This window comes from Lissotriton helveticus, chromosome 12, assembly GCF_964261635.1.
Source record: "Lissotriton helveticus chromosome 12, aLisHel1.1, whole genome shotgun sequence".
In the NCBI taxonomy this organism is placed as follows: Eukaryota; Metazoa; Chordata; class Amphibia; order Caudata; family Salamandridae; genus Lissotriton; species Lissotriton helveticus.
In genome coordinates, this window is record NC_136073.1 from 818028723 (window position 1) to 818052965 (window position 24243).

Below are 24243 nucleotides of genomic sequence, written 5' to 3' on the forward strand. Positions count from 1 at the left end.
ACGAGAAGGTAACAGTCGACATAGAAGTCGCATCAACAGTGATTATCGCAGACGAAGAAGTCGTCGCAGTCGACGACAGGATCTTTTTCGGAGGTAAATCCTTCTCAGAAGGCCATTTTGAAGCCAGAGCATCACATTTTTTCTCTGGGGTGAGGAAGGCAGAGGCTTGCCCGTAGAAGGTGGAGGAGCCTTTTTTGAGGTGGAAGGCAATTCAGAACCCTTAGAGAGTTGTTGTTTTCTCAACACCTTAGCCCTAGGAAAAGACAAATCCTCATCAGCAACACTCTTCCTAGAGGACACAGTTGAACCAGAGGCAATACTTCTCACCTCAGATAAGGGGTTGTCTTGGTCCTTAATCTTCTGTAGCCTCAGAAGCAGACACCCTTCTCCGTCCCAGAGGGTTTTCTGAGGGAAGGTCCTGCATATCTTGCAGTCTCTCACCTGGTGATCCGGGTAAAGGCAGTTAGTGCATTTCTTGTGGGGATCTTCAGAGAAAAGCCGGAGATTCCCACAAGACTCACAAGGTCTAAAGAGAGATTTCTTTGAAGAAGACATCTTAAGTGAAGAAATTCCTGAGGAATTAGGAAAGTACTGAGCAGAGCCCAGGGAGACTCGCTTCACACGACGTGCGGTAGAAAATCTGAGATCCTGAGCCTCTGAGGAGAGCATTCTGGTGGGTGCTGTCGCCTGATTGGCTCCAGTTTGGACTATGCATCATGACTATGATAGTCATAGATGTGGAACTTTTTTCCTTGTAGCTTTGGGCTAGTTTACTTCCTGGTTTTATGTTACCAAGGTTTCTGGTTATTATGTGCATAATTATTGCTTTTTTTATGTACCGTGGGACTCCTACTCAGACGACGGGGAATGATTCAGGCATGTGAATCTATGAAAGACACCTAAATACTGGAGAATTTTTACTTTCTCAGCAGCAACGCACAAACATACTAACTGTATTTCTGCTTTGTTAATTGACATGATATACTGATAGGGTTTGGAGGCCTTTTCAAAAGATAATGTAATAATGATTACAATAGAAAGATTCCACACAATGCATTTACCTTTATAGATTGCAGGGCATCCTGAATGGAAAGGAGGCAGCAGGGTAGTTTGGGGGTGAGAATAATCAATCCTGTCCCCTGTAAGCATTTCCAGCAGGAAGATTAACAGGTTTAGCAAAAGTAAGAAGTGCAGGACATTTTCTGACTTTGCCTTGGTCAATAAGGTGTAAGGGCCCATGAAGTTTACATACAGCTTTGTCACCAGACAAAATTAATAGCTCATACCCTTTTTTTTTTTTATAAAAACCTCTCACTTTATTCAAGTGATTTTTTTAAATGGATGTCTATGCATTCCAAATTATGGAACAAAGAAAACATATATAACACTCATTGAAGCAGAAAGGAGGGGTAGAATGCAAAGAGTTTCAATGCACAGACATATTAAACGTAAGAGAAGCAGCCAAAGTCAAAACAATTTTTCATTTTCTTGAGCATGAGCACTGTAAGAGGTAGCCACGGGACCAGCCAAGCTCACCAGGACTTCTCTGGGCCCGCCAGATCCTAGGTTGAAAGAGTCAACCTGGAAAGAGTCCAATTTCCCCCATTTTTAGGAGCACATTGAAGAGTTCATGTAGTTTTCTCGTGTGGCACAACTATGTTGTATTGCAAATATTTTCCCACCTACCACAAAAGAAAAAGGAGTAGTTTGGAAATACAAACAGTTCCAACACTTTTAAAAAGGTGCTTGCAGCTAAGAGCAAAATTATGAACATTATATATAGATATAGGCATATATAGTACAAGAAAGGGAGATCATTTTTCTGGTTTCTTCGGTAGCGGTCGTCGAAACAGCAAAATATGTGGCTCTAAAGAAAAAAAACAAAAATACAAATGTTAAACACTTTCTATTCTCGTACCTCTAAATAAAAAGTTTTGTTCTCTGCTTCTCGCTCTGTCAAAGCATATCACACTAAACCATGACACGTGACCAAGGAGGCTTGAATTTAGGCTGCTGGTTATTTTAAACGCCGAGGTTTTTTCATAATTATATTTGCAGGTACTGCATGTTTGGCTTTGTTATCACTATTCGGTCTGAAAAATGCTTTGTACACCCTAGATTAATACTGTCAATTAGGTTAAATAAAGAGGCATGACCCACAAATAGAGATTGAGGAATGTCTGTTTTGGTGCAAAGCAAACGCAGTAACTCCCTATCTCAATAAAATCTAAATCAAACCATCTTTGTAAATATACCAACCTAACCCCCTAATCAAAAAGGACTTTGAAGCTGTAATGTATGTTGCTGTTTATGTGTTCTAGGGTCCATCAATAACTCCATGCCAGTATCAAAGGACTGCTGGAGAACAACTCTACTTCTATTTCATACTGCTGTTTTAAAGTTTGCTTCATGGTGGACAAAGTTCCTTAGGATTTTGCAGCAAACCACACAGCAAACATTGCAGCTCCAAAAGAGTTTTGAGCACCACTCAATCTCTTTGCCAACTGCCGACCAGAGACAAATACTCCGCATTCATGGGTTCCAAAGTAGTAAGAGTGTTGTGTAGGATGGCTTGCTCTGCTCATTACTTTGGTGTTCACACAACCCTGCCAAGCATTTGGTCAGAAATGTAATTTGTCTTATAAATGGCTGAAAGAGTACACTTTGAAAAAAGAAGGTTACAACCTCAAGGTAAGCCACAACTGGCACAGGACAAGATATGAAACAAGGGGGTGGTGTTTATTCACCCACTCTGAAGAGGCCAGTGATTGCTTGGAACTGGTCTTGGAGGAAAAAAGGCTGGTTAATACTATATTTGCAACTCCTAAAGACGAGTGAAGTGCATCATTCACATAAACAACCCCCAGAATCTCAAGTATTAAAGACTATTTCTTTCTTTCATGGTTTGTTATTTATGCAGCAGTTTAAAAAGACCATTCAAAAGGATATCAATAGAATTATGGCTTAATGGCCTGTTCAAATATCCTTTCCCAAAGCAATATCAAACGTCAAATTAAACATCCAAATGGTAAAACATAAGTCCTAGAAAGAGCCCAAAAACAGGATTGGACTGAACTCTAATATACCAAGTTAAATTATTGAAACTGGCGGGACCTATTGCAAACAGATTTTACTGTTCCAATTCCCCAGGGGGGGGTTGGGGAAACAGAGTTAGTCCATCCATTAATTTTAAGAAAGTGTGTGTACAGAGCGACTATCTTATTTGAAGACGCTAACACTGCTCCCATAGAGCAAGAGGGAGTCGCTAACACTGCTCCCATAGAGCAAGAGGGAGTATCATTTACTTTTACTGACATTTCATTTGACATTAGCATAGGTTGGGCTCTACACATCAGTGCATAAAGTACAAGATCCAAAGAATAGCTCTTTGATTCATTTAGAGAAAAGCATAATTGCAAAGACAGTTTGCTACTCCAAGATGTAGGAAAAAAGAATCAGTTTTGTGCACCTTGAGTGCTTAACCTGAATATAATATCCTTATGTTTTTATGCATTAAGCTCCAAGGACTCCTGTTGAGTAGCCAGACATTTCCGGTGAAGTTGATCAGTTATACAGATTAGTCTCTGACTAATATTTCTCAGCTATATTTTAAACATCCTGGTGTTACTTTAGTCATTGTGAATTGTCTAACCTGGAGATACCCCTCGTTTAGAGAGCTAGATATCAGTAGCACTATTAATTGCATTATGATTCAAGGTTCTGCTTTGTCACGGTGGACGGGGTACTATCTTCACAAAAGATAGTTGGGTTTAGATTGTATCGTCTCTCTAGAGTGGTGACAAAATGGACCGGCACTTAAAATGTTGTTGGAGCAGGGGTTTTTATTTTCAAATTAGAGGAATGTGGTGTGAGGTTAAAGTGCATGATTATAGTTATGAGAACAGGTAAATTGTTACTAAAAACCTTGAAAAATGATTTGCCTTTTGATTGAGATTGGCTACAGCTAGATTTTGGAGTGGGCTGAATTAAAGTTCAGAAGCCCGAATACGTATTTTTTGTTTGGAGATATTCAGCTTTTGCCACAATCACGTCAGTCATCTATTTCTTCCTAGCTACCTTTTGAGCCAACAACAATTTGGGTGTTTTATTCAATTACTATTGTCTTTTCTTTTTCCTTTCTTTTTCCAAGAGCCACGAGATACCTTTCTTTAGAACATGTTTCACTTTAATAGGTGGGTTTGATTCAAAGAGTTTTGTTCTGCATCATTGTACCTGGCAAATGATGCAGTCATTACTTAAGAAAGTGTTTTCAGAACCATCTTTTAGTCACAGTGCAGAGGAGACCCGAGAAGCTCCTAAATGAGTTTTTAAAGATGAATTTGAGAACAGGTATGTGTTAGGGTGTGTAGTGAGCGTATGTTCATACAATTGTTGGATCACCTCACTTAAACAAGAACGAGACGGTTCACTTTCCTCTGACAATAACTACATGTAGGGTCTTTCCATTTATGTCAGCAGGACAGTTGATACTTGATATAAAGTTGTGTTGACTTAGTTTGCAGCTAGTTGGGTTGTACATTCATTCACTTGTGCCTGTCCACCTCTAGTGAGACAGAGACATTTCTGAAGGCCACCACTCACCTGTATGATGATACTTTTTAATGGAATGTTGTGAAGAGCGGATTGATAGTGAAGATTTTCTCCCAGGGATCTCTGACCTGCATTGGTCTTTCTCCTTTAATGTACTTTAATGTGTATACCATTGTTTCTTTTCTTAATTGCCAATGAAATGATCAACTTTATAACCAATTATTTTTTTACCCAAATGTTGCAGACAATTTACGTCACAATGTAGTGCATAGAATCTTGAAAAAGGTTTGTATTCTCTCCTGCTATCAACCAAAGGGCTTTGATATAGGAAGCATGCCATGAATGGATAGCATTCACGAACCAGGTCTTGCCTCTTACAAGCCAAAGCTCTGCAAACCAAAAGATCCACGTTGCCCTTGTATGCCCCATCAATGGCTGAGGTGAAGAAAAGCAGATAAAAAACACATTGGGTCAGGTTTTTGGAAGAAAAAAAAAAGTATATACAACCAGCAAGCTCTAAAAAAAGATTACACATTTTCTTTGCAACTTTGGTTCTTAGAACACAGATCTGTATTTCTTTCTAAACTTTGCATTTTAAGCCAAGAGATATAAACTATTTTATTTCTATTAAGTAAAGGGGCCTTGAAGCAAGAAGTTAGAAAACTTTCACATCTCTTTACTCATTAATGTGCTCAAGTCTATCACAGTGCACACCTGTGAGCAAGGTGCAACAACATTTCTTTGGAAAATAGGAGGGGATTTCTATGGCACTTTGACCATAATAATCTAGGTTATAGGGTTCGACATATGCTGTTCATCCTCACCAAACTTAGAAGAACAGAGTTGCCAGTTTCATCTAATAATTACTAAAATATAGAAAGAATGGATTTTTGCTCTAACGTTAGAAAGTCAGACTACAGCAAACTAACTACAAGTTAATAAAATGATGCACATGGTCGAAAGAACTTCTGTAACTTTCAAAGAGATACATTTTCAATACAGGCCTTTTTGACCCTCCCAATTCTATGCTAAAATCCATTATTTGGGAGAAGGTTAGTAACCAATATGGTGCCATGAAAGCTGCTGGTGTGATAGCCCTGTCGTTTAAATTCACAATGTTTTACAGCACCATGACACCCTGATGAGGGTAGCAGTGAACTATATAAAAGTCACAATCTGAATTCGTCGCACTGTCTACCCGTACCTTATCCTCACATTGTCACCTGTCTGCCAGACTAAAAAAACTGCTAAACCTGTGCACGGTCTATCAGTATCAAATAATAATAATGAGCACCAGTTCTGGTTTCTCCCAATGCTCTTGCATGCAGACTACCCATACCATTTCAACCAGCTCCTGCGTTCCAGCAACTAGAGGTCTGCTTCTGCTCCTAGTTATTACTTCGAGCAGCAGTAAAGCATGAAACTGGTTTGAATCACAGAGTCATGCTGCAGACTTGCTAAGTCATTGTGCTAGTGCAGAAGAGACTGTCGTCGGATGGACATAGGAATTAAAGGGACAGGATTCATGTGTGTTAGAACCGGGAGTCTCTAGTTGGTAGAGGTAAGTACCTTAGACCAAGTAGGGACCCCTGCTTCCAGTCAAGGTGAAGGAATAACCCTCTGAGATAACCCCTGCTCACCCTCTAGGTAGCATGGAGCGAGCAGTCTAGGCTAAACAGAGGCAATGTGGATAACATTTGCACTTAACACAACAATAATCCCCAATCCACCACAAACTGAGACTACACAGGTAAGTATATTTTATAAAAATATATAACTTTATCTAGTTTCAGCAAGGTAAATAAGGCAGTTGTACGATAATAATTTCTTTAGACAGATGTTGTACTTAATCTTAATGGTTGCACTTATCTTTATGGTGGTACTTAATTTCAGGAAGTTCTTATGTAAAAAGATAGTCTCAAGTCTCTTTAAAGATCAGGGTTCAGAATAAGCAGTCCTGACTTATTTCAGAGAAAGGTGCTCTAAAAAAAAAAAAAAAAAAAAAAAAAAAAAACGAGCAAGGAACCACTGCCCACGTGTACTCTGATTTGTGGGCTTCAAGCGCTTCAACTGCGCTCCTTCCCGAGGCCCAGGGACTCTTTCTCTCCCCAGGTGCAGCCTCGCGCCTTCTTGGGCCTCAGGCGCCCCCAGGCCGTGCAGATCGCACGCGTCCCCGCCCCGGCCGGTCCCCTGTCCTCTCCCGCCCGCTCTCGACAATCCAACGAGCGGCGGGGGAGGCGGTGCTGCTCACCTTGTGGGGGACGGCTGGCCAGGGGTGCGGGACGCCTCAGATTCCCTCGGCGGGGTTGGGTCAGTCTTCCCCAGTCCCGGCGGTGATCGCGGCGATTCCTCGGCTCCTCCAGCCGCCTCAGCTAAGGCAGCCAATCCCATCGCGGCTCTTCAGACGAGCCCCTCTGAACGCGAGGCCGCCAACCAATGGCAGCGCGGCCTCGCTGATGACGCTCCGCTTCCTCGCCCAATCCCTGCTCAGCCACGGCAATGACGCTGCGCCGCACGGGCCAATCCCGTTGCGGCGTTAGTGAGGGGGCTTGGCTCCTTTGTCCAATGGGAGCGCGGCGGCTTCGATCTTCGGCCCCGCAGCTCCTGAACACCGAAGCAAGTTGCAGGGGGTGTTCCTGGCCCCGGGCCGCGATGGTGATTTGGCGGCAAAGGGTTTTTGAGGGCGCAGGTCCTGAATAGACCCCCCTCTCGGCCTCACAACCACTCTGGAGCGAATTTCACGAGGGGAGGCACCACAAGCCTCCGACCCTCGCTGGGAATGTGCCGATGAGCACACCGATCCCTTCCTCACGCTCCGCAGTCGAGGACCACACGTCCCAGGTCACCACAGCACGATCTTGCAGCTGCTTTTGGCAAAGTTCTAGAAACCTTTAACCCTGTGTTCCCAACAGGAGGCCAGCTCTTCTCAGGCCCTTGGAGATTCAAGTTGCAGACACAGCACACAGCAAAGTCTTGGCAGTTTCAAGCAGGTAGGGTCACAGCACACAGCAAAGTCCCTTTCTCCTCCTCAGCTTTCAGTTGCACAGCAGAACAGGTCAGCCCTTAGAGCACACAGCAAGGCAATCTTCCTTTAGTTCTCCAGCGGTCCTTCTTCCAGCGGAGGTTCCTTCTTGATGGTAGGATCTTAGAATCTGATCTTCTGTAGTCAGGGGTCCTTTCCTTATACCCCTCAAAGTCTTTGAAGTCCTTTGAAGTCTTTGTGCAAGCGGCCCTGAGTCCAGTCTAAACCAGTTCTGGGGGTGGCCGAAACACTGAGGTGTTTCTGGTTTTCTTCTTCCTGTCAGATTCAGGGTCAGAGGTGTCAGTTGGCCGGCAGGAGAGGGAGCCAGCATGGGGGGTAGGCAGGCACAGCCCAGCACTATCAGGCGCTTCTTCCTCCCACCTCCCTAGCAGCAGATGCGGCCTTTCACCCATGGCTAACTCCGACCCCCTCCTCCGGGGGCCCTGCAGCCCTCTGTCACACCCAGACCAGACAGGCATTCCACAAACCCAGGCACACAGAAAGGTTTAGACAAGAGAACAGCCACTTTCTAAAAGTGCTATTCTCCAACACAGGATCTAAAAACACCCTTCACTAAAAGATGTGTCATTAAATTCTGAGTTCAGGGATATCTTTCACTTATGTCCCATCTTGTTCCTATGGGAAGATAGGCTGGTATCCCATGGGACCAGCCTCCTCCATGTAACTCTATGGAGCAAGATAGCCTTACAGCAGTGAGCACATAAAATGGCTGCAGCCCACTACCAGAGCATGTGACCTGCACTAGTACATGCTCTACCTTATCCATACACTTCACTCTGCCCAGGGGGGTACCTAGAGCCTTCCATAGGGGTGACTGAGGTGCACAGACAGGGAAGGGTCAGGCCCAGCCAGTGGAGATACTGGCCAGGGGGACAGGCAGTCACTGACTGCACACAGGCCCTGCGCTTGCAGGCCTGAGTCACCTTTTTAGGGCTACTCATGTGGGTGGCGCAATCTGCGCTGCAGGCCCACTAGTAGCATCTGTCATCACCAGCCCTGGCACACACAGTGCACTTTACTAGGGACTTCACGGTGATGCAAATATGCCAATCAGGTATATGTAATCACTATGGCAATTTACAGAGGGAGCACTTACACTCTGGCACTGATCAGCAGTGGCAGAGTGTCCAAAGCATCTAAACCAGCAAAAACGAAATCCAGCACAGCATCAAAAATACATGAGTCAGAGGCAAAAAGATGGGGAAGAACCACGCCTGGATGACATTGCTGTGTTCAGCTCCACTTGGGAGGAACACCTGCAACACCTCACTGAAGTGTTGAAGGCTCTCAGGGGCTGCCTGGGAGTCTTCAGGTTAACCAAATAGGTAACCTCGCTCTTGCGCTCCACCACCTCATATGGCCCAGACCTCTTGTCACGGAGCGCACAAGGCTCCACTGGCGCCATCACCCACACTTTCTGACCAGGGTGGAACTCAACCACAGAAGTGTTCTGGTCGTACCACCTCTTCATTTCCTCCTGGCTAGCCTCCAGGTTCTCTTGAGCGAGCTTCCTGAAGCGCTTGGTCTGGTTGCGAATGGCCAGCACATAGCTGAACACATCCCGAGGGGTTTTCCCACGGGATTTCTCCCACCCCTCCTTCACCAGAGTAAGAGGCCCTCTGACAGGGTGGCCATACAGCAACTCAAAGGGACTGAACCCTAAGGATTTTTGAGGCACCTCCCTGTAGGCAAACAACAGGCATGGTAACAAGACGTCCCATTTCCGCCTCATGGGCTCTTCCAGGCCCATAATCATGCCCTTCAATGTGCGGTTGAATCTCTCAACCAACCCATTTCCTTGAGGGTGGTAAGGTGTGGTGAATTTGTAGGTCACCCCACACTCACTCCACAGGGACTTCATATACCTAGAAATGAAGTTTGTCCCTCTGTCTGAGACCACCTCCCTGGGAAATCCCACCCGGGAAAAGATTCCCATCAAGGCACGGCCCACCACTGGGGCTGTGACTGTCCTGAGCGGGATGGCTTCCGGGTACCGAGTGGCATGGTCCACCAAGACCAGGATAAACCTGTTGCCTAGGGCTGTCTTGGGGTCTAGGGGCCCCACGATGTCAATGCCCACCCGCTCAAAAGGGGTGCTCACCACAGGAAAGGGTTGGAGGGGTGCCACGCACTTCCCTCCGCTCTTGCCACTGGCCGGACAAGTCTGGCAAGATTTACAAAAGGCAGCGACGAGCTTCTTCATCTGGGGCCAGTAGAAATGGGTGACAAGCCTGTGATAGGTCTCGTCTTGCCCCAGATGTCCTGCGAGAGGCACGTCATGAGCCAGACCCAGTAGGAAGTTCCTGAAGCGCTCGGGTACTACCAGCACACGGGCTGCACCGGGCTCAGCGAACTTAGGCTCACTATAAAGTAAGTCGTCCTCCCAGTAGATCAAGTGCTCCTTGGACCCCAGGCCTGCTGCCGCACACCAATGAGAGAAGGGCACTCCTTCTGAGCCTGGCAGAATTCCTCCCTGGAGGGACCACCCTCTTGCTGCCACTGAGACAGCTCAGGCAATTCCCCTAGTTCGGCCACCTGCTCCCCTGTAGGTTCCAGGGCATCCCCTGGAACTCTCTTTTCTGGCCCCCCCTCTCTTGGCCCGGCACCATCCCCATCCACCACGGTCAAAACACTGGGTGTCAAAATGAATAATCAGCTCACTCTTCACTCACAAGTCAGTTCCGTGGTTTCCTCCTGTTTCCTCACTCTCCGAACTATCCGCTCTGTCTCCCGCTTTTTCTCTCCCCAGGCACTTAAGATCATCATAGCCGCCCTGGTAATCTCACGATTGGACTACGCCAACGCCCTCTATCATGGCATTCCAGCATACAGCCTGCGTAGACTCCAAACCATCCAGAACCAGGCGGCCAGGCTGATATACGGCCTTCCGCGCTATCACCACTCCACCCCCCTTCTAAAAGAGCTTCACTGGCTCCCTGTGAAACAACGCTCCCTTTTCAAGATCGGATGCATGGTTTCAGGCCTGCCAGGGCACTGCCCCCGCTTTCATCGCCTCACTAATTAAACCCTATGTCCCCGCTAGAAATCTCCGGTCTTCCTCCAAGTCCCTTCTCCAGATCCCCCGCTTCTCACGCAAAAAATGGGGCGGTTCTAACTTCTCAACTCTGGCTCCTACTTTCTGGAACTCACTTCCAGACAATCTTCGTTCCGCAACTCAGTATCTCTCCTTCCGTAGAGACCTGAAAACTTTCCTTTTCAGCCAGGCTTTCCCCGCCTAATACTCACTCCACCCTTCCATGGTCTTTCCCCCTCAGTTCTGAACCTCCAGCGCCAAGAAACCGCAAGGTGTACGCCGCGCTCTACAAGTGTTTTAAATTAAATTAAAATTAAATTAAATTAAATTAAATTAAATCCCCCTCTGGGTCTGCTTCCTCCTGGACCGTGGGAACAGTGGGGGCTGGTTTCCCGCGCCCTCTACCCCTTCCTCTCTTGGCAGGTCCCTGGGCCATTGTTCCAGGCTACAGCTCTGCTACACCGCCCTCTCTGGCTGTCATTGCACGGGTGGACACACAGATCCACGCAGGCAAACCCAGCATCTCCAAGTGAGTCCTGTGCTCCACCTCTTTCCATGGGGAGCTCTCCAGGTCATTACCTAATAGACAATCTACAGGCAAGGCATCACTTACAACAATCTCCAAAATACCGGAGACTCCTCCCCATTCAAATGAAACCTTGGCCAACTTGCAGTAGCGCACTGAACTGTCAGCTGCCACCACAGGTCGGAGTACCTTGGGAACAATTTGCTCTTCAGACACCCACCGACACCTGACAGATGTCACGCTGGCCCCTGTGTCTCCGAGAGCCTCCACCTCCTGTCCATTGATGGTCACCTTCTGCCCGTATTTCTTAGTGTTTTGGGGCAGCAAGGTTTCCGGGGCCATCTCTTGGTCTCCTAGAGAGACAAGGGTCATCAATGCTAACCCCTTCTCCCCACTAGAAATCAAATCCCCTCCCAAAGCTACACTGGCTAACGCCGGAGCTGGAGCACCAGTGGGTGCCGATTTCTTCTTTGGACATTTGGGGGCAATGTGCCCCACCTCCCTACATGAATAGCAAGTAAGTGGGGCCCTTCTGTCCTGCGTGCCCTTAGGGGCCAGGACTTCTTAGGCTGCGGGGGTTGAGACACCTTCTCCTGGGAACCATTTTGGGGCCCTTTAGAAGACTCCTTTTGATTACCCATGTCCCCCCCACTCTTCTGCTGGGGACCCTGTCCACCTTTGGCTGGGGTACTTACCACCCCCTTGTGGACCCTGGTGCTAGTCCAGCGGTCCGCCTCTTTAGCAAGCTCACTGGGGTCCGTTAACTTGCTATCCAAAAGATGCTGGCGCAGCTCTGGAACACAAACTACTTAAGTGCTCCCAACTAATCAAGTGACACAACCCAACATAATCAGTAACTTTGCTGCCCTTTATCCAACCTTCCAGTGCACGCGTGTACATACTCACACACTCCACCCAAGTACTTGAATCAAGCTTCTTGAAGTTCCTAAACTTCTGGCGGTACTGTTCTGCAGTGAGCCCATACCTGAGGCACAAAGCCTCCTTCATAGCGGGGTAGGCTAAAGCACCTGCGGCTTCTAAGGGTGCCAAAACATCCCTCCCAGAGGCCTCAAAATGCTTCCACAATCCTGCCCCCCAATTCTTCTCAGGCACTTCAATCATCCTTAAGGCAAGTTCATACGCTCTGAACCATGCATAAATATCCTCACCCCTCTGATAATTCTGTACCAGATCCTTTGGTATGTATACCTTACCCGCCTGTACCAGTTGTGCGCTGCCACCATTAGAACTGGACTCCTCCTTTCTGAATCTAATGTCCAGCTCCTTCATGCTCAACTCATGAGCCAATTGGAGTTTCTTCTCCTCCAAAGCAAGAGTATGTCTTCTCTCCTGCGCCTCTCTCTCAGCTTTGAGCTTAAAAAGCTCATTCTCATGGGCCCTAGCTCTCTGATTCTCCTCCACCTCCTCTGGAGAAATAATCCTACCGGAGTGGTTGCTGCCGGTCCTAGACCCTGGCTTCCTCACTGGCAATTCACTGGGCAAAAACCCATTCTCCTGTGTGCCTCCCTCTCCAATAGTAGCTTCTGGAACACCATGCTTGGCCTCCCACCAGGCCCTCAGAGCTTTCCTTAGCTCTTCCTTGTTTGCGCTGCCCCTCACTGGGCATTCAAGCCGTTTGCAGAATTTTCTCAGTTGCTCCTTGCTATAGATGAACAACTCCTGGATTTCAAATTCCACTTTCACTTCTCCATTCACGCTTGGCGCGTTCTGAGACATGATGCTTCCTAACCTTTTCAACTAAAAAAAGGTTTCACAAAAAAAAGAAAAAATCTTGCGCAACCTGTTCTGCTAAACTAGACTAGTGATGTACAAGAAATCACTGCAGGTCAAGTGCAATTATTAGTTCAAAATCCGCACCGCTGTCCAACAATGTTAGAACCGGGAGTCTCTAGTTGGTAGAGGTAAGTACCTTAGACCAAGTAGGGACCCCTGCTTCCAGTCAGGGTGAAGGAATAACCCTCTGAGATAACCCCTGCTCACCCTCTAGGTAGCATGGCGCGAGCAGTCTAGGCTAAACAGAGGCAATGTGGATAACATTTGCACTTAACACAACAATAATCCCCAATCCACCACAAACTGAGACCACACAGGTAAGTATATTTTATAAAAATATATAACTTTATCTAGTTTCAGCAAGGTAAATAAGGCAGTTGTACGATAATCATTTCTTTAGACAGATGTTGTACTTAATCTTAATGGTTGCACTTATCTTTATGGTGGTACTTAATTTCAGGAAGTTCTTATGTAAAAAGATAGTCTCAAGTCTCTTTAAAGATCAGGGTTCAGAATAAGCAGTCCTGACTTATTTCAGAGAAAGGTGCTCTAAAAAAAAATAAACGAGCAAGGAACCACTGCCCACGTGTACTCTGATTTGTGGGCTTCAAACGCTTCAACTGCGCTCCTTCCCGAGGCCCAGGGACTCTTTCTCTCCCCAGGTGCAGCCTCGCGCCTTCTTGGGCCTCAGGCGCCCCAGGCCGTGCAGATCGCACGCGTCCCCGCCCCGGCCGGTCCCCTGTCCTCTCCCGCCCGCTCTCGACAATCCAACGAGCGGCGGGGGAGGCGGTGCTGCTCACCTTGTGGGGGACGGCTGGCCAGGGGTGCGGGACGCCTCAGATTCCCTCGGCCGGGTCGGGTCAGTCTTCCCCGGTCCCGGCGTTGATCGCAGCGATTCCTCAGCTCCTCCAGCCGCCTCAGCTAAGGCAGACAATCCCGTCGCGGCTCTTCAGACGAGCCCCTCTGAACGCGAGGCCGCCAAACAATGGCAGCGCAGCCTCGCTGATGACGCTCCGCTTCCTCGCCCAATCCCTGCTCAGCCACGGCAATGACGCTGCGCCGCACGGGCCAATCCCGTCGCGGCGTTAGTGAGGGGGCTTGGCTCCTTCGTCCAATGGGAGCGCGGCGGCTTCGATCTTCGGCCTTGCAGCTCCTGAACACCGAAGCAAGTTGCAGGGGGTGTTCCTGGCCCCGGGCCGCGATGGTGATTTGGCGGCAAAGGGTTTTTGAGGGCGCAGGTCCCGAATAGACCCCCCTCTCGGCCTCACAACCACTCTGGAGCGAATTTCACGAGGGGAGGCACCACAAGCCTCCGACCCTCGCTAGGAATGTGCCGATGAGCACACCGATCCCTTCCTCACGCTCCGCAGTCGAGGACCACACGTCCCAGGTCACCACAGCACGATCTTGCAGCTGCGTTTGGCAAAGTTGTAGGAACCTTTAACCCTGTGTTCCCAACAGGAGGCCAGCTCTTCTCAGGCCCTTGGAGATTCAAGTTGCAGACACAGCACACAGCAAAGTCTTGGCAGTTTCAAGCAGGTAGGGTCACAGCACACAGCAAAGTCCCTTTGTCCTCCTCAGCTTTCAGTTGCACAGCAGAACAGGTCAGCCCTTAGAGCACACAGCAAGGCAATCTTCCTTTAGTTCTCCAGCCGTCCTTCTTCCAGCGGAGGTTCCTTCTTGATGGTAGGATCTTAGAATCTGATCTTCTGTAGTCAGGGGTCCTTTCCTTATACCCCTCAAAGTCTTTGAAGTCCTTTGAAGTCTTTGTGCAAGCGGCCCTGAGTCCAGTCTAAACCAGCTCTGGGGTTGGCCGAAACACTGAGGTGTTTCTGGTTTTCTTCTTCCTGTCAGCTTCAGGGTCAGAGGTGTCAGTTGGCCGGCAGGAGAGGGAGCCAGCATGGGGGGTAGGCAGGCACAGCCCAGCACTATCAGGCGCTTCTTCCTCCCACCTCCCTAGCAGCAGATGCGGCCTTTCACCCATGGCTAACTCCGACCCCCTCCTCCGGGGGCCCTGCAGCCCTCTGTCACACCCAGACCAGACAGGCATTCCACAAACCCAGGCACACAGAAAGGTTTAGACAAGAGAACAGCCACTTTCTAAAAGTGCTATTCTCCATTACAGGATTTAAAAACACCCTTCACTAAAAGATGTGTTATTAAATTCTGAGTTCAGGGATATCTTTCACTTATGTCCCATCTTGTTCCTATGGGAAGATAGGCTGGTATCCCATGGGACCAGCCTCCTCCATGTTACTCTATGGAGCAAGATAGCCTTACAGCAGTGAGCACATAAAATGGCTGCAGCCCACTACCAGAGCATGTGACCTGCACTAGTACATGCTCTACCTTATCCATACACTGCACCCTGCCCAGGGGGGTACCTAGAGCCTTCCATAGGGGTGACTGAGGTGCACAGACAGGGAAGGGTCAGGCACAGCCAGTGGAGATACTGGCCAGGGGGACAGGCAGTCACTGACTGCACACAGGCCCTGCGCTGGCAGGCCTGAGTCACCTTTTTAGGGCTACTCATGTGGGTGGCGCAATCTGCGCTGCAGGCCCACTAGTAGCATCGGTCATCACCAGCCCTGGCACACACAGTGCACTTTACTAGGGACTTCATGGTGATGCAAATATGCCAATCAGGTATATGTAATCACTATGGCAATTTACAGAGGGAGCACTTACACTCTGGCACTGACCAGCAGTGGCAGAGTGTCCAAAGCATCTAAACCAGCAAAAACGAAATCCAGCACAGCATCAAAAATACATGAGTCAGAGGCAAAAAGATGGGGAAGAACCACGCCAAAAGGTGTCAGGTCTAACAATGTGCAATTCGAATTACCTTTAATTGGTGTCTTATTAGCCTTTATCTGCACAATTTACATACAGACGTTACCACTTCCTTACTAGGTGTTGTATTAAGTAGGCCAGTGTCTTTTACAGAAAGCATGAGCAGCACCAGAACTTAATTTTCTATTGATGGGCTAAGAACCATACAAAACTAAGTTAAACCCAACTGAAGAGCCTTAACCAGGCCAAAAGCAGTCTTGGGTTGCTTATATTCCTGTTCAGAGAGGACCTGGCTTGGCAGATCCGACTTGACTGTTCCCATCATAGCAGGGCCAAGAATGATTTGTATACGACTATGCCCAACCAGAGTATGCATGGAATACAAAAGAACCATGGACTGAAATGCGGCTCAGAACAATTACCAGTGATTGAGATTAATCCAAGCCTTCCACCCATCACTTTTTCGTATACTTCTGTACAACACCCTAGGTACAATGTTTATGCACGGATGTGGTTTGCAAGCTCACTGTAACCTAGGAACCAAGCTACATTTGGCCTGTCTAGCACCAAGCAGTATTTCTCATGGAATAATCTGCAGCAAGAAATATCATTAAATGAACATTGATTTCACCTTCAATCACAAGTGTAACTCGAACTCCAAAGAAGGAGCATCACCCCTGCAAAAAAAGAATTACCTGGCTCGTGGATCATATAGTGAACCCAACCCTGACTCTGCTGAACGCCAAGGTTCCGCCATTCCGTCTCAGTCATCAAGTGCGTTTTGGGGACTAGCTTTGCAATGTCCTTAGGCAACATCACATGTCTGCAAAATAAAGAAAGCACACTGTTAAACCCTGCTTGGATGATCCATTTTTTTCACAAATAGCGGTGTCAAACATTGATCTGGCATAAACAGGCAAGAAGGAATTCAGCGAAACTGAATATTCGCCAAAACAAAATGACTTTAAATTAGCCCATTAGTTCAGTTCAATTAACTCTATTCGGTCATATCGAAATAACCATAAAAGTGGAGTGCAATAACATACAACAGGACATCACAGAATAGTTCAAATGCATTTAAATATCGATGGATAAAAAAATAAAAAATAACATTTTTTTTTAAAAAACCGTATCCCATGGTTAAAATAGTGTCAACAAATACAGCATATAAAATAGCATCCATTGGGATGACTACAAGCAAGTTTCTAAAACATATGTACGAGTATGAGAAACATAATCAAAATCATTTTTACTTCACACAATATAAATGTGATCTTGGCCGGTAGCACATTCAGTCTTTATAGTTGATTTCTGTTAGCATGGTACATCACAGCCCTATCAAGATATCTGGAATTCATACATAAGATGTTAAACCATACCTGCAGAGAAGCACCTTCATATTGATAAGCTACCCAAGCAATCTCCTCGCCCTTAACACCAGCTTCAAAAAGAGTGTATACCGTAAAGAATCTACTCTGAACCAGCTGACTACAGAAAGTGTAGTGCATCAGTGGAGTGGCGCAAGTGGTGCTTAAGCAATAATGGCTTTAAAACAGTCCAGACCCTACGTCATAACATCATAGGGCAGGTTCTAAGGAAGTCCTCAATATGTAGAAGCCCTAGTTTCCTATGAATAATAATAAAAGGATGTGATGGACGCTGGCAGAGCCAGTAAGTGTTGTGCGATTGTTTCCCCCCCTTGTTACTTGTAGGAGTGCAGCCAGTATATCCCAAATTCTGGCCCCATACGTCGCTACGCCAACACATCTTGCGCTGTATATGGGCAAGTCATCTTTTACCTAACTTAGCTGAAATGGAGAATACAGCATTAATGCTCCTTGCCAGTTGAAAGTTCCTAGTTTCCAGCTGTGGCTGCCAGGATCCCCTGCAGTTAAGCATGACTCCCTAAATAACTAGAAATTTCTACATTTAAAAAAAAAAAAAAAAATGTATTTATTGGTTTTTAAAAAAGAATACAAAACAGGCAGATAATTGCACGGCACCACATTAAATGAGTTAATGGCATCGGCACATGGATTACTTCCCTTTAGAACCTCAGGAGGAAAACATGCATGAAAAAGGAAAAGAATAGAGAGGCACATTTCAGGGAAGAAGATCTAAACGGTGGAGTGATCATGTTACACAGAGGGTAGAGGGTCGATGGTAGGGAGAGGGGGGTAATCAGTATAAGTTTGAGCAAGTGAGGCCCGTATAACAGTGTTGGGGGAACCAGGTACAGCGGTTAAGCTCTGTAAGTAGGAAATTCGGGTGGGGGGGGGGGGGGGGGGGAGTCTGGCAATGGGTAGCGTTGTTTAGCCAACCAGCCACTGTAGGCGCCGGCCTACACCCCAAGTGAAGTGATACCCTGCGTTTTGGCAAGGACAAGGAGCATGGCGGTCAGCTTGTGACTAGCATTAGGAAGACGCTTGACATAGCCAAGGAGACACACCAACGGGTCAGGGTCTATTCTCACAGTGGCGATATCAATAATGGCCGCACATACAGCCTGCCAGTACAAAGAGACCTTTGGGCACATCCAAGCCAGGTGCGAGAAGTCAGGAGCAGAACAGCGCACACACCTATCGCTAGCAAGGAGTCCGATTCTATGCAGTGAAGCGGGGGTACGATAGTCTGTGCATATATTTAAAATGGATTAACCGCAAGCAATAGTTAGGCGACAAGCGTTTTATCCGATTGCAGAAATACAGCTAAACGTGTTGGGGGAGATCCCTGCCAAGGTCCTCACTCCACGCTGTGCGGGCTCTGTCAGTGCTAGCAGGGGAAGCGGCAAGCAAAAGAGCATAGAGTCTGGTGACTAACTTCCTAGCGGAGGTAGAAGAGTATACCAACTCGAGAGCAGCAAGCTTCGGTGGAGGGTTCAGAGACGAGGGGTGGAGTGCCCTACAGGTAGCTCAGATTTGGTAGTAGAGGAGCTTATCTAGCGGCACAGTATCTTCGGGATGGGCGAAGAAGGTATCGTCAGGGTAGAGGTCAGCCATAGAGGGGAGGCCTAATGACGCAGTGCGTTTAACCATGCCAGACTTTTGGAGGGGAGGAAACGCTGGGTTACATGTTAGCGGCATGGAAGGAGCATAGAGTGTAGATAGGCTAGCCAGTATCCGGAGTCTGTTTCAGGCCCAGCGCAAACATTCCACCGTGTCTACTTCACCGTGCGGATGCTTAGGCGCAATAAATAGTGCGGTCTGGAGTGGCCAAGGGGCAAGATCAGCTTCGACAGCAATGTGGGGTCAGAAGGGGTTAGGGTGGCGCCAGAAGTGAAGAAAGCTGGCTTGGGCGCAGAGCGCATATAGGCGAAAGTCAGGAGCACCCATGTCCCAGAAGGACAGGGGAAGTGTGAGAATGTTGTATGCTATCCTGGGTTATCTGCCAGCCCATACCAGCGCGATAATATGTGAATTCAGTTTGCGTAAAAAGTGCGAGGTGTTTGGGATGTTTAAAAAAAAAAAAAAAAGATATAAAACTTTCAGGCGGATGACCATTTTTGCTATCGCAATGCATTCCGCCAGTGACAGAGAAAGTTTTTGCCAAGCCGGTAGCCTGGACTCAAACCAATTCATAACGTGTCCGAAATTAGAGCGCCAGAGTATGACAGCATCACGACTGAGCCAGATACCGAGGTATCTGGTGGGGTCGGACGCCCAGACAAAAGCGTAGTCTGGGGTGGAGGGTTTAATAGCGTTTGTAAGGGGAAAAAGAAGAGACTTACTCCAGTTGACGTGGATGCCGGAAAGGCCCCCAAAGCGCACAACCTCCCTGGTCATAGGGCCAAGATTATCTTGCGGATTGTGGATGTAAAGCGTGACGTCATCCACATACATGTGTATAACCAGGGCAGAGGCCGCGAAGCCAAGGCCGCGCTGAGTGTTGGGTTGCCGGAGCCGGGTGGCAAGAGGTTCCATGGCGATCGCAAAAAGCAAGGGGAGGGCACCCCTGCCTAGTGCCCCTCAAGACTGAAAAAGGCTCTGTGAAATGTCCATGGATGCGGGCCGTAGGGAGGGTGAAGAGAAGCTGGATCTTGCGCACAAAGCCCAAGGGAGGAGGTAGAAGGTAGAAGAGGAAAGGCCATTCAAGGGTGTCAAAAGCTTTACTGGCGTCTAAAAGTGCAGCAACAGCAGGAAGAGACAGGTTTAACTGGTGAAGCACGGCGAAGATGGTTCGAAGATTATGCGACATGGTACGCCAGGGGATGAATCCGGATTACTAAAACACACGGAAGGTACAGAAGGTCTCAGAAATACAGAGGGAGAGAGAAGAAAATAGCAAATCTCTCTATTGGGACCTAATAGTGTCCTCTTTACATGCCCAGAATACACAGTTAATCTGGAAACAGCCAAGAAAACAAAAACAAGAGAAGATACTCCCCCTCGGCTCAGTTTTCACTCCGAGGCAACGACGGAGAGTGCGTGGCCTCCCTTTCTTCCTGAGCAGTGGCCAGGTGAGGTGAGGTTTTCTCTCCCCACAATAAGGGAGAAGATACACTCTTTTCAGTTTGGAAAGCAGATGTAGATCCCACTTTCACATCACTTAAGTAAGTGTTGCAGTAGCACCATAGGTCCTGACGAAAGCCCTTGAGGCTGAAACATGTTGACCGAATAACAACATTGGTGGGTAGCAATTCCTTACATGCTATCAGCATACTGTTTTTAACCATACCACTTTGATGGTCAGCCCTAATAAAGTATTTCATGACATCATCGTAGGTATTTTTAGAATCACTTGGATTATTTTCCTTTTCTTCTTCCTTTTCTTTGAGCACTGCAACCTCAACCCCTCCCGCTCATATACTGTCATCTGTTGGTGAAATGTTCTGGGTCCATCACTAGGCAGTCCTATGGATTGTTTCCAAGGCAGACCCTAGAGGACACCATTTACCAACATATACCCAGATGACGAGATTCCACTTATGAGTGGGCTGATGGGTATCTTTTTCCTCTCCTTGTGTATCTTCTCTTGTTTTTGTTTTCTTGGCTGTTTCCAGATTAACTGTGTATTCTGGGCATGTAAAGAGGACACTATTAGGTCCCAATAGAGAGATTTGCTATTTTCTTCTCTCTCCCGCTGTATTTCTGAGACCTTCTGTACCTTCCGTGTGTTTTAGTGTCTAGTTGGGGGACTAGGTACCAGTAGGTCTATAATAATTTTTTCCCCTCGGACCCCCCCTTAACCGTTTATCTCTCTGTGATGAATCCAGATTGTCAGGACGCGCGAGCAACGACATTAGGGGAAGGAGACGAGTGACCAGTAGTTTAGCATAGATTTTGTTGTCAATATTAATTAGGGACAAAGGGCGGTAGGAGTTGCAAAGCTCAGGGGGATTTGTCGGGTTTAAGGAGAAGGAGGAGCATGGCTTCTCAAAGAGAAGGGGGAGGCACCCGCGTTCCAGAGAATCATTATACATGGCAGTTAGGTGAGAAACCAGGAGGGGTGTGTATTGCTTGTAAAAGGCCGTAGTGAAGCCATCAGAGCCGGGAGCTGTGTCCTCGGGAAGTCCTGAGATAACAACGAATATCTCCTCCTGGGTGAACGGTTCCCAGGTACTCCAGGTGTGCATTACCCAACCACAGGAGATCGATGGTGTCGAAATATTGGTCAGATAGCTCGCTGGAGGGCACCGCACCTGGGGAGTACAGTTGGGCGTGCAAAGCGGAGAAGTGAGCGATGATATCCGAACGGGAAGCGATTCTGTCAGTGTGACCTCTCTGTAGAGCAGTGACATAGGAGGAAGCATAGGGGTGCCGGAGTAAGTTGGCAAGGGTCTTGCTGGGGCGGATGCCTTCTCCATAGCGGCGAGCCTTCTCCACTTTGCCTAGAAATGCCAGTTATCAATCCGCCTCTTCCTGGAATTCAGAAAGTTTACCTCGAATCTGGGCCAGAGATTCAGATCGCGGGTTGGAGGATTGTTGAAGGTCCAAAGCTTTAATCTCAGTCTCAAGGCGCGCAAGGGTACCACGAAGAGAACGAGAATAAACAAACAATATCCCAACTGGTATTAATATAGAGGCTACTGCTATTGCACAGCTACTTGCACCAATGCCAGATGAACAAGAAGCCTAAAGCGTCTGCAAGGGTCCACGGCCAGCAACAACCACGATGGGCCGCAGAGGGTATGCATAGTTCGTGAGGGCAGTAACTGGCATTAGAAGCCCCATCTCCTTCAGCTTCAGTCCGTGGAGTTAGCCTATTTCGGCAGCTGCTCCTCCTGCTCAGTGTACTGCGAGAACTCAGCTCACTAATGTGAGTAAAGAGTTTCCAAGGAACCCATTAAAGTTGCAGCTCATATCTCTGGAACCCACTTCCAGCCTAGGCAGAGCAAGTTTACTTGCTACTGAAAAAGTCTACTAAAAAATGTTAATTGGCAAACCCCACCACTTCAATAAACATCCAAACCATGTGCTAAGAGGACCAAGCACAGTAGCCTCTGTCCAGAATCAACACTAGGAAGAATGCCTACAAACAAAACCATTCTCAAAGCAGCAACAGCAGCACTACCAGGCTCCCAAACAAACTTACTGACATACTGCAAAGGCTACAAAATCATGCAGTGGGAATGTGCTTGAGCAAGATGACGGATGAACATTTGAAAAGCAGATCTGAAAGTTCCCTAAAGGCTTCCAGGACATGCAATGATCAAGTGCAAGGTACTCTGACCTGCTAACCAAGTCATCTGTAAACCAAAAACGCAGTATATTGTTTAGTAATGTCAATTCATAGACGACCCTTTTGGCCCACATGAATACTAACATAACACTCAGAGGTTGGCAACCAATTGAAGTTCATACATGCTGCACAATTTCCTTCGACTGTTCAATCATCTTACACTCAACACCTATCTGCTATGGGTTGGGCTGATCACCAAGCACTCTACCATCCCATAATACAGCCATGACCAACTGAACAGGCATGGAATAAAGAGATCTGCGACATACTGCTAGCCAATTGGAGAACTCTAATGTAGTTCACCACCGCAGGTCCCAACTAGCAAAATACTACAACTGCTCCTTTAGGTCTCACATTGACAGTGACATAACGGATGATCGTAAACTTCATTACAGCAAATCTCCCCTCCATTTCCCTCTCCAACCACGCCATCTCAGAATCAGAAACTTAATAAATAAATTAGCCAAGACTGTACAAACCAATGCAGTAAACAGTTAAGTTGACTATGATCATAAGGAACACAATAAAGGGACATACAGAGCTACTAAAAGCTGCCACCCCATTGAAAACCATAAAGTGTTTGTACACCTAGCAACCCTCTTGACCCACAACACTGTTAAGCGTTGCATTCCATATGTCATCATGCGTAGCCCTTTTTCATGTGTATTTTGTCCTTGGGACACGTAGGCCTCAACCCCCGCAGAACAGCTGTTGGACTGAGTTTACAGTACCACATTATGGATCAGGGAAGGGTATACATAGTCTGCAGTTATAGTAATATTTGTGTCCATATGTGAATACTGTTGGAGCTTTATTTAGGGCTCTTTAATACAAATCCGTTATTATTAGGGTGAACACTCTAAGGCAATGCAAGTTCAGACTGCAATACTGACGGTGGTTCCACTGTTAATTTTTTTTTTTTTTTTTAAGTGTACACGCTTGCAAAGTCTAACAATATAAGGCTACATATGATGCTCCCAGAAAGCCCTCTGGTTAGATGCAAATATCTGCAGAAGCTTGAAAGCAAGATTGACGATTCTTTGCTTTAAAATGAAAGTTAAGTAAGTGAAACGATGAAAATTATTTTTGCTTAACTACTGTGGAATTTTTGGGACCATTTCTTTGATGCATCATTTAGTAAAATGTGTTGATACATGCTAGTATTTCCAAAAATAATCATAATGGAAAAATCAGTACAACCGGCAGTTTCAACAAGATTATGGGGAATACAAAAATAAACAAGCACCAGCAAAGCCAATAGGTCAGACATTGTGGTCAGCCTTTTGGTTTTTACCACTACGCGTCTTGCTCCGACTTAATTATTGTAAAGCTTTAATTTTGTGGGAGCTGCCATGCCCTCACCATTATAACAAACATTGGCAAAAAAGTAAAACTATTTTGGTCTCAAAATGCACCTATTATCATAGTAGTTCCCGTTACTTAAAACTGTGACGATATGCACCTTGAGAAAGAGCGAAATGCTGTCACTCACTCTGAAGCCAGTTGGCAGATAGATAAAGAGACAATCAATACATTTGTAGAGCGCGCTACTCACCCGTGAGGGTGACAGACTTTTTATATAAACAAAATGTCTTGGTTAACGCCAGACCTAATTAGGAGCCCAATTTTTTAAAGAAGTCACAAAAGCGCACCCTGGTATACGTTCTTGCATTAGTACAAATTTACGGCTTTCATGAATTTACATAAGTAGGCCAGGGAATGGTCCTCTGAGAAAATTACTGAACTACATTTTAGCACGAGCAGATATGCATGTGTCGATTTGCTCATGTGGAAATCTGTTAAGCCTTTACAAATTCACTTTTC

At 46.8% G+C, this 24243-nt stretch overlaps 1 protein-coding gene across 1 annotated transcript in view; it reads right to left on the bottom strand.

Annotated features, from left to right (window-relative positions):
* Nucleotides 1-1718: 1718 nt before the first annotated feature.
* Nucleotides 1719-24243, bottom strand: part of CKS1B (CDC28 protein kinase regulatory subunit 1B) — a 30284-nt gene continuing 7759 nt past the window's right edge. Inside the window, exons 2-3 of the mRNA XM_078669507.1 lie at nt 16437-16564; nt 1719-1867 (exon numbers count right to left, since the gene is read on the bottom strand). Of these exons, the coding sequence (XP_078525633.1) occupies nt 1815-1867; nt 16437-16564 (181 nt within the window). The 3' untranslated portion in view covers nt 1719-1814. The remainder of the gene's footprint in view (nt 1868-16436; nt 16565-24243) is intronic.